At 45.3% G+C, this 14,014-nt stretch overlaps 1 protein-coding gene across 2 annotated transcripts in view; it reads right to left on the reverse strand.

Moving 5' to 3' along the window:
• PLTP (phospholipid transfer protein) overlaps nt 1–14,014 on the reverse strand; it is a 160,746-nt gene that overhangs the window by 3,532 nt on the left and 143,200 nt on the right. For both annotated transcript variants that reach the window (XM_069243516.1, XM_069243517.1), the window contains exon 15: nt 3,806–3,882. In XM_069243516.1, coding sequence (XP_069099617.1) covers nt 3,806–3,882 — 77 coding nt within the window. The remainder of the gene's footprint in view (nt 1–3,805; nt 3,883–14,014) is intronic.

A 14,014-nucleotide genomic window follows, 5' to 3' on the forward strand; every position in this document is an offset into this window, starting at 1 on the left:
ACTGGAATACGAAAACCGCCTCGAGAGCACCATATACCTCCCACGCCAGGCTCCTTTGAGGATAGGAACGAGAACAGCGAAGAAGAAAGGAAGCAGCGGTAAGAATACAAATGGGAGCAAGAAAGGAGAAAAGGGAAAGGAGGCGTGCAAAAATAATGGTGAGAAGAGAAGTAGAGGGAACAGAAGGAGAAAGGTGGAATGATAAGGCTGCGTACCCCTGTGTGTTTCTAAGCATCTAGGTCGGAATCTGCAAATGTGTGTCTTTGCACCTACCTGTGAGTGGCTGTGACACTGTGTGCTGCTGTCTGGGTACCTACACCTGTCTGGATAGCTGCTTTTCTTCCTCTCTAAGGTCCATATTTATACTTCTTTAGCACCGTGTTTGCGCCACTTTTTGACGCAAAAACGGCGCAAACTTACGAAATATAATTGTATTTTGCAAGTTTGCACCGCTTTTGCGTAAAAAAATGATGCAAATGTGGCGCTAAAAAAGTATAAAAATGGGCCTAAATCTATTTATGCCTGTGTTTTCTCACAAGTGTGGCATTGTGGAGACTGGGCAAAAAGTGCATAACAGTGGCTTCAAAATCAGGAAAGTTGGTTTTGGAGGGCACAGAGGCTATTTTTAGAAATCGAACAGGGTTTCGTTTGTTGGCAAAATGTGCGCACTTAATAAGAAGAATGGGTATTTGATGAAACATTGGTGAACAAAAAATACCAAATGTGGGGGAACAACCGTGGGGCATTTACAAATATTTAATATCTGAGTGGTAGCCCTTACAGGTATTTGAGATTCCTATGGGATGGCATTATTTCCTGGGCACTAAAGAGTTGTTAAGGCAATATGGTGATTATGTATTACTGTAGTAGTGGAATATTTCAGAAGTGACCTTTATATCTGCCGCTATATGATTTTCAGCTATTTTGTATGTTGTGCTGTAAAATACATCATTCATCCAGGAAAGTGGAATATATTCGCTCTGTATGTGCTATTCAAGTACAATACATGTGCCCCAAAAGCCTGATTGTTCATTAGTACCTGCTAGACATGGGGCTCATTAAGCTGCATTTTTATCCCTCCTTTAGGGCCTGAAACCTGCCTTCTTACATTGTGCAGAACTCAAGTGTAGCTGTTGAGATAGCGAGAAAGAACAGACAAAGCAGGTAGAGGATTAAAAATAGCAGTAGGATTTAAAGGTCAAAGGGGAGAAATTAAGCCCATAAGAATCAATTCCCTAACACAGATACTTTTTCTTTTAAAGTTTCACTAACATATTTGTGGATAGCATCAACACATATTTTATTTATTATATGTGTGTGTGTGTGTGTATATATATCTTCAAAATGTTGAATTAGACCCATTCACAAGGAATGTGTTACTGGGTACAACTAGAAAGTGTGAGCTGCCTTAATGTACTATGAAAGCTGTGGGGAGGCACTTTACAAATGTTGAGCCTCTACAGTAACTGACACTATAACTGGGGTATCCAAAGCTTTTTATATTTTCCATGGTAAATATACCATCCTCACTGAGATGAAGCTTTTAAAGGATTCTGCAGGTTTTGTATAATTAATAACAAAATTGCCTTTGAGAAAGAACCATAACCTTCCGTTCTTTTTTGTTTTCTATTTCACGTTTTAGTCTTTTAATGAGATTCTTTAGCCCCTGGCCTAAGTATGTCTCTTCTGTGCATGGCTGTGAATAGATACTGCACGCGGGCGTTGGCCTCTGGCTGTTCAGTTCCCCCAGCAATGCTGGGCACCCAGACACACGCGACCCCTAAACCCAGTGCATCTGCTGGAAACAGCAGAAGACTCTAACTATCGAGCATTGGGCTCAGTGCATAATCTCGGATTTGATGAGCACTGTGAGCCCCTGAAAGGTATATACTTTGTACTTGAAACTTCCAAAAAAGCACACTTAATATGTCATTTATGAACTTTTAAGCTGTACATAACGGGAAAACCAACACAGTAAGCTGTGAGTATGGACGAGTTTCCCATTAGAAAAACAAATTTATTTGTTTGCAATCTCTCTGTAAGTTTGAAGGTATTAAATGCTTTTGTAGTTAAATCTCCTGAAATAACTGTTGGGGGAAACCGGACTACACCTCTCATCAAAATGTATCTTCTAAGAAGTGTATCATCCTAATTTTAATTCACTAACGGGTGATACACTCCTTCTCTTCATTTGCCATGCACAAGTTTAGAGGTTTGGCTACAGCCATTTTGAATCCCATGACTTTCTTGCATCTTTTTACTTAACAGTTTCAGTGATTAAGGCAGGATGTGAATGCATGAGGATTGGATTCAAGGCCTGTGGTGAGTGATTAAACTGTGAAATCCACAGGACCCATGTTACGCTTCAAGGCCTGGGTATATTGACTGCAAAACTGAGGCCCAGATTCTCAAAGGTTTAGCATTGGTTTAACGTTGCTTTTTTAATGCTAAACAGGTGCTAAACTTTTTTGGGCATTCACAAACCAACGCAAATAGGTATTTGCATTGGTTTGTGTGGCAAAGTAACGCAAAGCATTGTGAAATGTTGGTTTGAGTTATATATTAAAGGGGGCGCTACATGGGTGGTACATGGGCGTACCTGTGCTACCACCCCTGCTTTTTGACGCTAAACCCTAATCTGAAAAATCAGAAGAAAGGATTTAGCACCAAAAATTAACGCCTTTTCAGAGCAGGCACAAAACGGAAAAATGTTTTTATTTCTCCCTGCCTTTTCAACTTTGCATGTGTGCTGCATTGTACCACACACATACAAAATGGGAAATCATTTGCACTTGTCTAGGCATAGTATTTTGTACAGGAAGGATACTCTTCCTGTACAAAACCTATGCTTTACTCACGCACACAACCTAGCAATATGGCGCTAAGCAGTCGCTGCTCGCCGGGATTCCTGGGGACGGGGCAGCACGCGGGGTGGGGTTAATTAATATCATAAAATATATATTTTTTTTTTAACTTACCTCCACTCCTCTGTCTTTTCAGGCTACAGGCACAGGCTCCCAGCCTGCCCTGCAGCCAGTCCTGACGCTGCTCAAAGCAGCATCAGGATTGGCTGGGAGCGCCCAGCCAGGGTGCTCCCAGGCAGACTGGGAGTCTGTGCAGGCTCTCTCCAGCCCAGCAGCTTCGTTGCTAAGCTGCAGAGAGCCCTGTGCACATGTGTGTTTGGCCACAGTGGTTGCTTCTGGCAGGAGGAAAGGGGGGGGGGGGGGGGGGGGGGGGGGGGAGGCGACGCTCCTCCGACCTTATGAAGGAGCCGCCCCTGGCGCCAAGGTGTGTGTGTAGCACACGGCAGCTGAAATCAGCGCCGGCGCTAGGGAGAGGGGAGGAGAGTGCAATTTCTATGTGAATATGGTACTCTCCCGCTCTCTCCTTGTCACGCAGTGCAGCTTTTTTGGATGCTACACTGCGCTGCATGACACCAGAATGTGGGCCTGAGTCTGTTGGACTATGTACTGCGGTTGACCGGCTGTCTTACTGTAGTGCAAGAGCTACAATGCAGGATTATATTGACTTTGTGTGCTACTCTGCAATTTGTAGAGTTACTGCTTACTCTGGTTGCACACCGTTACACATGCTGTCTAGGAAGGATCCATCTATTTATGAGACACCAAAAATATCCAATATATGTGATCAATTGCTTACTTGTAGAGCGGCCTCATACCCTCAAGTACAGAAATGCTTTATAAAACTGTTAAATAATTAAATACATTTGTATGACTGTGAGGCGAGGAACAAGTGTTAGAATGCTTTGACTGTCACATGCACCGTGAGGACCCGGCATTCTTACCACATGGTTGGTGACTGTCTCCTTGGTGAAGTCCATCCCCTCTGGCAGCGGGATCTGCACACCTTTCTTCGTCCTTTCTGCAGACAAAAAAAAAAGAGGAAAATCAGCACGTAACATGGATCCTCTCCGATATCATCTGTGCTAGGCATTCACACAAAGACTGTCTGTCCTTGGATTTGGACCTGGACTCTACAGCACATCAAAACACAATAGCCAATTGTTAAGTAGCAGTGGTATGGGGTAAAACAGAATTTTTCACATTATCACAGAAAAATCCCAAAATACTGCACTCTGTCATTTGTGTCTGGTTGCTTGGCATAGTCTTACAACCATACTGCAGCCAAGCAGTTTCATTAAAACCCTTGATGAAGTATCTACTGAGCCTCACATCTGCAATACCTTTCACTAACCAACAATATCTTGAAAGAGCAGATACAGTCCTCCATTCTACCTCTGTGGACACTTGGATATAACATCATGGTCCGCCCTCCTGGGTTATAAAGGCCTGATCCATATCTGCTCATAAAATGTCCTCACAAAGCTGAATTTGGCAGGGATGTTGAAACATAATGCAGATGGCCAGACTAATGTCAGCACACACAATCTTCCTAAACACACCAGTTACAAAATATTCTTAAGGTGCTTAAGCAAGAGGAGGGGCAGCTACACCTATACCTCCCAAGTGGAGGCCAACCCCAAAATATTATTCAAGTCCTTGCAAGCCCCCAAAAGAAAATGAACTAGATCTCATGAAGATTCTTCCCACAAGTGGTCTTCATTCTGCTCTATTCACTGAAAAGTCTCTAGCCATTCTAGCTTTTCAAATAGACTTTTGTGTGAATACAGGCATATTAGCCAAGACGACAGAGGGAAGGATTACAAGCTCAGGGTGTACAGAAAGTACAGCTGGAAGGCAAGAATACCAACAGAGTGCAGAGCCAAAGATCCCAAGCAAAGGCAAGCTGGAGCAGACAGGATACTGGCTACCATGTGCCTCTTTTTCAATGTCCCCCCCCTTGTATTTCAGCTGTGAAAGTGTCAGGGTGAAAAAACGTGGATCCCGGCCCTATGATCACACGGATCTTGTTAGCCTGACTGGGCACTTAACTACTGCCACCGGCCCGATGTGATGAGGCGCATACTGTTAATACAGAAATGAAGAGCTGATTACTGTCTACAATAACATTCATTTGATATAATTTGCAGGATGTTAGCCTTGCACTCTTTGCTTGCTCCTTCATATGAGACCAAAGCCCAGATTTATTAGAGCTTTGCACCTGCACAAAATGGCGCAAATCAATGCACAGGGATGTAAAGTCTTATGTGGGCATTTACTATCCAGCACAAAAGGACAGAGGAGCCATTACTGAGGTGAATGAGGGCAAATATGCATACATTTTGATGCAAAGGTCAATTCCATAAGATGGTCAGACTGAACGTTGTATCAAAAAGTAATGATTCCTTGAAGCAGGTGTCACCAAGGGAAATATTTTCCCAATATCGATGTATGCTGCAGTGCACAGCGAGGCATGGGATCCTCCTGAGTTTGTCCAGGCATTGGATCTTGCACCGGAAGTGTTTGCTTCCAGTACTAATCCTATGCTACACAGCGGATACTCACTTCTGCCCAGTGATGCAAGGCTGTGCTTTGTGCAGAAGAGAGGCTGTTTGTGTCCACCAGTAGAGGGAACTACAAGCAGCATGCCAATCTCAGGAGAAATTACTCTGTTTCCTGTTTCCCCCCCCCTTGTGCAATGCAGTGCAGCAAGTGTAGCTGATGTGCTGCGATGCGTGAAATATTAGTCAATCTGGCCCCCAGTTACATCCAATTAACTGGGTGAAAAAATATTGAATCCTTTAGCTTCTGTTAAGCCTCGCTGATGGGGATTTCACAGAATTGTAACAATATACAATTAAATTGATTAATAGTAACCCCTGCTTTCACATTGCTTTGAAACAAACAGCAGAAGTGTGGCATGAAGTAGTAAATAAAAAGCAGATTATTATTATGAGTAGTTGTAGTAGCAGTAGTAGTAGTAGTAGTAGTAGTAGTAGTAGTAGTAGTAGTAGTAGTAGTATTTCGGTTGCTGTTATTCAGACCGCAGGATTTCCGTGAGAGGTGTATAAAACTGTATTTCTTGTTTGCTAAGGGACTTGTAGACACAATCAAGTGACAACTCAAATTTCTCCGTAACATTACCTGAAAGAAGCTGCCCAAGAAGGGACGCGGTTTGCAAACCAGGCTTTAAGAACTTGCTTTAAGCTGTCTGAAGTTGCTTTCAATTTTTTTGATATATTCAGGAATGCATCTATCATTGGTACAGCAGCTGTAGTGTCACCCGGCACCAGGGTCTGAGGGGTGCACTACACCCCAGTAATGGCTATGATTTACTACTTATATGGGTGCAAGAAGGGCATTTTTCTTGCTGGTATGACGGTCCACGACACCAAGGCCCTGATTTATACATTTTGGTGCAAAACTGCACTAATGCAGTTTTGCACCAAAAAGTTTAGCACCGGCTTGGACCATTTCTGTGCACCAGCCGGGCACCATATTTATAGAATGGTGCAAGCCGGTGCAAAGGGTAAGCTGCATTAAAAAAAATTACGTTGGTCAGGTGGGGCTGGCAGTATGGAAGAAGGGGGTTTTGCACCAACAAATTATGTTAGGCATGGTAGAGTAAAACAAAGTGACACTCACCTGCCTAGAGTCATTTTCTGACGCAAAACCTTCCATACCACGTGACTCTTGTCTTAGAAAAGACAAGAGTCATGCCCACTGCCCCAATGGCCAGCACAGGGGACCAGGGTCCACTAGTCATGGCCATTGCACCCAGTGCCATGTAGGGGGGCCCATTACAGGGCCCCCAACGGCACTTAAAAAAAAAAAAACTTACCTGCACTTACCTATACTTACCTGGGATGGGGTCCCCCATCCTCCACTGTCCCTCTGGTGTGAGTGGGGGTGTCCCTGGGGCCCAGGGATGGCACCCGTGGGCTTATTCCATGGTGTTTCACCATGGAAATAGGCCAACAGGTCCCCTAACGCCTGCCCTGACACAGGCGTTAAAAAATGGTGCAAAGCAAGTTTTGCACCATTTTTTGAATCCTCCTCCCTGCTGTGCGTGATTTTAGCACGGGAGGATAAATATGGTGCTAAGGCCATAGAGTCATTTTTTGCACGGAAACGCTTACTTTGCATCTCAATGACGCAAAGTAGGTTTCCACGTCCCAAAAATGACTTTAACTCCATAAATTTGGCGCTAGACGGGTCTAGCACTAAAGTATAATTATTGAGTTAGTTTTGCACCGAATTTGTGTCAAAACAAATTACGCAAATTTGGTGCAAAACAAGTATAAATATGCCCCCAAGTCTGTGCGGCTGTTGGTGAGATGCTTCCAATGATCCATGGAGGGTTTTCAACTGCACATTCTTGGGAGCCATCCCAGCAAATGGCGAGTCCAACGCAGCCTCAAAAATAACATAGCCACAAACATTTTGGTAATTTGTATGTAGGTCTTCTCAGGACTTATGATAATGTAAGAAGCAACCTATTGGGTGTGGTGAGGGAGGGAAAGGCAGTGCCCGTTACAAGTACAACTACATCTTTCAGATGCTTGGCAGACTAATATGTGGCTATGGATGCATGCTTCCTTATCTCCAGCCACAGGTCTTTCTGGTGAGCCAAAACTAGATCAGCTATCCACACTATTGAATAAAAAATGTAAACAGCCCAGAAAGAAATCTGAGACTGAAGTCGAACCATGGAGGATGTATAGGGCCGTATTTATATGACCCTAGCACCACAGGAGCGTCACTTCTTGTGACGCTCCTATGGCGCTAAGCACAGCGCCGTATTTACAGAGTGGCGTTAAGCCACTTTTTGTGGCTTAACGCCACCCTGTAAATACGGCCCCTTCCCACGCACCACTGGGCGTGGAAGGGGCGTGCAATGGGTGTTGCTGTGGGCATGCCTCAGATTTATGAAATTTCGTAAACCTGCGGCAGCGCCAAAATCTTACGACACTTTCATTCCTCCTAGTTTTTTGTTTTTTCTATGGGTGCTGTATTCTGCTGCATGCATAGAAAAAGCAAAATGCCAGAAATTATTGTTTATGTGTGGGATGGTGTCCCTTCTTGAACATAAACAATCATTTGAAAATGACGCTTTGGCACTTCTGTGTGTGCTGCATTGTGCAGCACACACAGAAGTGCCAAAGCGCCATTAGTGATTGTTTATGTGCAGGAAGGAACACCTTCCCGCACATAAACAATCACACCCCTCAACACAGACATCCTTGCACAATGGTGCAAGGATGCCTATGTTGGCGCTGGCAGCTAAATTTAGGCCCATATTTATACTTTTTGACGCAAACCAGCGCCAGCGCTGGTTTGCGCCAAAAAATGTACCGCTGGCTAACGCCATTCCAACGCACCATGCGGCCACCTTATTTATGGATTGACGATAGCCGGTGCTGCAGGGCTGGTTAGAGTAAAAAAAACAATGACTCTAACCGGGCAGCGCAGGCATAGGGAAGAATGGGGGTTGTGCGTCAAAAAATGGTGCAATTCAGGTTAAAGTAAAAAATCATGGCTCAAACCGGACTAGCGCCATTTTTTGACGCACAACCCCCATTGAAATGACTCATGTCTTACTAAAGACAGGAGTCATGCCCTCCTGCCCAATGGCCATTGGACACAGTGGCATGTAGGGGGCCCAAGTTAGGCCCCACTATGCCACTTTAAAAAAATAAAAAAATATACTTACCTCTACTTAACTGTACTTACCTGGGATGGGTCCCCCCATCCATGGGTGTCCTCCAGAGGTGGGCGAAGGTTGCAGGGGGTGCCCCTGGGGGCAGGGAAGGGCACCCGTGGACTCCTTCCATGGTCAGAGACCATGGAAATGATCCCACAGGTCCCTTAATGCCTGCCCTCACCCAGGCGTTAAAAAACGGCGCAAATCAGGCTGGGCGTAATTTTTTAAGGCCCACCCCCTCCTGTTTGTCAAAATGATGTGGGAGTATAAATAAGGCGCACAAGCCTTAAAGTAATTTTTTGGACAGGAACGCATACCTTGCATGTCATTAAGGCAAGGCGGTTTCCCGCATCCAGAAAATGACGCACACTGCTGAATTTTGACGTTTGCGGGGTCGGGCGTCAAAGTATAAATATTGGTGTTAGGTTTGCGCCGAACTTGCATCAAAAATGTTGACGCAAATTCTGCACAGAGTATAAATATGCCCCATAGTGCCAGCGCAGGGGGAAACGCAGGGGTGCACCGTATTCAGTTAAATACGGCGCATCCCTACATTTCTAAAGTGACGCAGCGCAGCGCTGTCAATTTTGGCGCAGCACTGCGTTGCGCCGTTTTTCAATAAATCTGCCCCATAGTATCTGAGTCTGGTACAGGCACTCACGGCTCATGGCCACAAGGTAGTTTCAAAACACTCTACAACTATATCGCATACGACCACGGGGTGGCAGCAGTGTACAAAGAATTTACTACATCAGCTTTCAAGCTGCAAAGTCGATATTTTAAGTAGGTAACATGCAAACCCTGGTAGATCCCGGGAGTAGTCCAATGAGTAACTGACATCAATTAATCAAAGAAAACAGTTTTACACACTTTAAAGTGATCACTGCATTTGTTAAAAAAAATAAAAGATCTTCGCGATCTTCCTTAAAAGTCGCACTCCTAATTCTTGACTACAGTCACCAAGCTAGCTGGCCGACAGCTAAGAATGATGCTTTCTACAAGTCATTGATCGCAGTGTTCAAAGCACTAAATGTATGTTATGGCTGGGGGGTGGCAGGGGTCTTTACATAAGGAGCTATTCAAGGAGGGGATAAGATCATCATTCCATGTTTGGCCCTTAGGGTGCAGTCACATTAGGTATGTCCTGTCAGGGCTCTTTTTCCTTCCAACTGTACTTGGCTCAGACTTAACCCAGCACACAGACACCAACATTTCATGGCATCCCACAGTAGTTACTCTCAACCTTCTACAGCATGTCCACTCAGGCATGCAGTCAGAGGCACATCACATCTACCCCTACTCGCAGCTCTACTAAACATCAAGAAATCAAGAAGACAAACGAAACATAACTAATGGACAAAGAGAAGGAAAACATATTATTCTACTATTACCCTCTACTCTTGGGCTCTGGAGTAGCATGCTGCTCACTGGAAAGCGCTTCAACGCCTCGTCAGGGGTAGTAAGCGCTATGTAAATACAATTTACAATTACATCACCCCCTTTCCTTACACACAAGACAAACCAGATGCATACACAGACACATCATGTCACTTCACCATCACTTATCCTTACACATAGGGCATTCCAGACATGCCATACCATGTCTGCTACCTAAACCACGCTTCCTGAATCCCGAGCAGATACTTCTAAGCTCGTAATCCACATGCATCTAACCTTCATCTCCAGGTCATACCCAGACCTCCACTTGTGACATCAGGATTCCAGTACCTACTATTTACAAGGATCCCCGAACCAGAACTCTCATCTGAAATGTATTTTATTTATTTATTTGCAGGTTTATTTTGTGAGAATGTGGCTTGAGGGCATGACAGCCCTTAACAACAGCCCTGAACGTTCACAGAAGACAAGCTAGTTTAAGAGAAAATCCGCACACAATCCGCACAGAAAGGTTAACTCAATGCAGATTAGTTGACGTAGTTTGAAACAGTATTTTACCAAAATGTCTGCGGACCAGGAGGGATTTTAGTTCCTTTTTACAGGTAGCGAGACATGGGGTCTTGCAGAGAGCAGGTATGAGAAAGTCCCAGATTCTTGTTCGACTGCTAAAGGGTTACGTCTTATACCACTCTCGCTTGAAAGTGGGGGTCTCAACGAGGAGTCCCACATACCTCAGCCCCTTTGGGCATCCTGGATGATCATTTCTGCTGCCATGCAGGTGGAGAAATGTAAGGCTGTATGAGTGATACACATGATCTTACTGAGTGTATAGAGTTAAGAGGACAGGAGAGATGTGGTCAAATCTCTTATACCTAGAAACAAAGAGGGTGGTCCTGTGGAAAGCAGATCTGAGGGAGACCGGGTGAGCTTTTGGACGAGCAACCAGAAGAGCGTTTCCCTAGCCAGTCTAGTCTGGACTGACCTCGTGCCTGGCTACAGACTTCAAGTCTGAATAGTGGATAATATGCCTGATGCCCCAAAGTATCCTTAGTTGGTAGCGTTTGCGTTTTGGCCACAGCAGAGATTGTCCTTTGTATGTTAAGACGGCTGTTATGGATGAATCTCAAGGGTTTGGCATTATTCACAATGTTCCTGTTGAAATCTAAGTGAGAGCACGTGTCAATCCGTGCTTGGACATGAGGGCTTGTTTTTTCAAGAGGTTAGTGGGAATTATTTTTCTGTGGGGTTTAATTTTAGATGGCAGGATGATATCCACGTCTGAATTTAACCAAAGGCTTGGCAAGCAGAAAGAGGAGAGGAAGACTTCAGAAAGATTTGGGTACAATGCGCATACTGTTGATGTAGTGTACCAACATCTTTAAGGATCTTTCCTACTGGCTCCACATAGAGGTTAAAAAGAATTGGGGACAGACCGAAGTCCTGAGGAACTACTTGCGGAGGCTAACCTTGCTAGAAACAGAGCTCTGTTATTTGACTACTTGAAAGGGGTTTGATAGGTAGGCTGAACACTACTTTAGAACTGTTCACTTGAAGCCTGTTTGTCCTACAAGATGGCTACCTGTGGGCTTTGTTTGACTGTACTAAACAGGGCCGAGAGGTCTAAAAAGCAAGTCAGGCATTCAGAGTGTGTAGGAAGCTGGCTCTCTATATAGTGCAATGAAAAGAAGTATACCATACAGAGAGTCCGGTGGATCCCCAATTGGTTTGCAGAGGAAAAATAGATAGGACTATGGTAGTGTGGGCCAGCAGTTAGGCTTATCAGAGGGTAATGCTAAGAATTTGTTGTACTCACAAAGGCAATAAATGAGACACACACTCAAAGAATAAATCTGAGACCAATTTAGAAAAACAACACTTCTTTTATATATACTTTAAACCCAAGAACTTAGTTATAAGGTAAGTACGTTTTTAAGCATAAGTACTTTTCACTTGCAAAAATCGACACAGTGCTATTTCGGAGTTCTTCAATGTTAGCCTTATGGAAGGAAAACTCATTTAGTACACAGGCACTTTACGACGACTCATGGGATCAATATTGTAGACCAGGTGAGTACTGTGCAAGGGTAGGGACCACATCAAGAGGTCACTCTGGGCAGCACTGGGGCGGCCAGGTGCAGAGGTGCAGTACACAACAGGTGCCCAATGTATTTCAATGGGGATTTGTCTCCGGGGATTTAGGCTGCAGGCTTTGGTTGGGGGGCCAGTCGGGGACAATCAACAAGTGGCAAACGTAAAGTGCTCAGGGACGTAGGTGCACTTTTGGTCCTCCTCACCAGGGTCCAGGGGCGACGGATGCAGAGGTGTTCTTTGGCGTTGGGCTTCTGTGTCCTAGAACACTTGCGGTTGGGGTGTCCTGTATTCTGAGGCTGCAGGCATTGTTAGAGAGTCCAGGAAGGGTGAAACCACAGCAGACTCGTGCTCAGTCGAGATACAGAATGGTGTTGACACCATAACAGGGGTCCACTTTAACTCGACTCGGGTCAGCGGTGATGGGTACAGTGGTTGCCTTAGGTGTCGGGTTTCTCTCACCTCAGAGGCTACGGGAGAGACAGGCTGCATGCAGAGGCTGCAGGTGACTTCAGTGAGTCCAGGAGGGTTGAAACCACTACGGACTTGGACTCTTGACAGTGGGGGACCTTGCTGGCCACTGGTGGCCCACTCTCACTGGGGTCGGTGACTGCGGGTGCAGTGGTGGCTGCAGGCGTCGGGTTTTTGCAGTTCTGGAGGCTGCAGCATCCTTTCCTTAGAGTCGGTTGGAGAGTAGGTCCGCTGCTCAGAGGAGACTTGAGTCTTTTTTGAAGGCAGGCAGCCCATCCCAGGTTTCTGGAGGGTTAGCTGTAGGATGAGGCGTCTTCTGGTGCAGAGTCCATCGAGGAGTGCAGACAGGCCCGCAGGATTGGTACCAGGTCTGCTGCTTGTGCTTCTCCTCTTCTGCGGGTGCGTATCTTCTTTGTCCTTTTCTTCTTAGGTCATCAGAATCTGATTTCTGGGTTTCAGGGGTGCCACCTAAATACTCCATTTAGGGGTGTTACAGGGAGCGTCAGGTGGCAGCCAATGGATTGCCCACTTTTAGGTTGACTACACCCTTTCTATGACCACTTCTATTGGGAAGCGGGCATAACCCTGACCCTAGTGGCCCAACTCCTTCCAAATCAAGATGGAGGACTTTAAAAAGTGGTGCCCACTTCAGCTCGCCCACCTTAGGGGTGGGACTGGCTTGAAGTGGGCACACCTCCTAATCAACTTAATTTTCCCACCTGTCTTGCCGCAAAAAGTGGGGTCAGGACAGGGGGGTTGGTCATCTCCGTCATTTGGAGAGACCTGGGTTGCATTACAAAGGTGGCTAGGCCTTTGAAGCTTCCTGCCCTGAAATGTCCATCCTGCCTGGGGAAGGTGTCAACACCCCCGTCCAGTGCAGGCTTTTGTCAGTCAGTTAACACACTAGTAGCTGGTAGGTTTTCAGCAGGCACCTCTAAGATGCCCTCTGGGTGAATGTATTGTTGAATCCAACATTTGTATCAGTGTGGGTTTACCAATATGAGATGTTTGATACCAAACATCCCTATCTTCAGCGAAGCCATTATGTAGCTGGGGAACTAGTAGTGACCAGTGTTCGGCAAACACATTTAAAATGGTTATCCTGGTCACTTACTTTGTCTGTGAATTGACAAAGACATTGTAGAGACATATCTGCTCATGTAATATAATGAACCCTACCTTAGGACTGTAAGGCCTGCTAGAGGGGTGACTTACATATATTGCATGCAGTGTTAGGGGACATGGCACACGTGCTGTGTGCCATGTAGTGTTTTCATTTTTGGCTGCACCAAGACACATAGCTTGCAATGGCAGTCTGTTATATGCTTGGTGAGGGGTACTTTAGGGTTGCCCAATTTGTGCTGGAGCCCTTGGGGATATTCTTTAGTATACCAGGCGCACAGGTACATCTTGGTACCATTTACTAGGGGCTTTCAGAGGTGCTAAAAGCTTGGCCAATTGGGGAAACGATAGTACAGTTTAGGGGAAGATA

This window comes from Pleurodeles waltl, chromosome 7, assembly GCF_031143425.1.
Source record: "Pleurodeles waltl isolate 20211129_DDA chromosome 7, aPleWal1.hap1.20221129, whole genome shotgun sequence".
NCBI lineage: Eukaryota > Metazoa > Chordata > Amphibia > Caudata > Salamandridae > Pleurodeles > Pleurodeles waltl.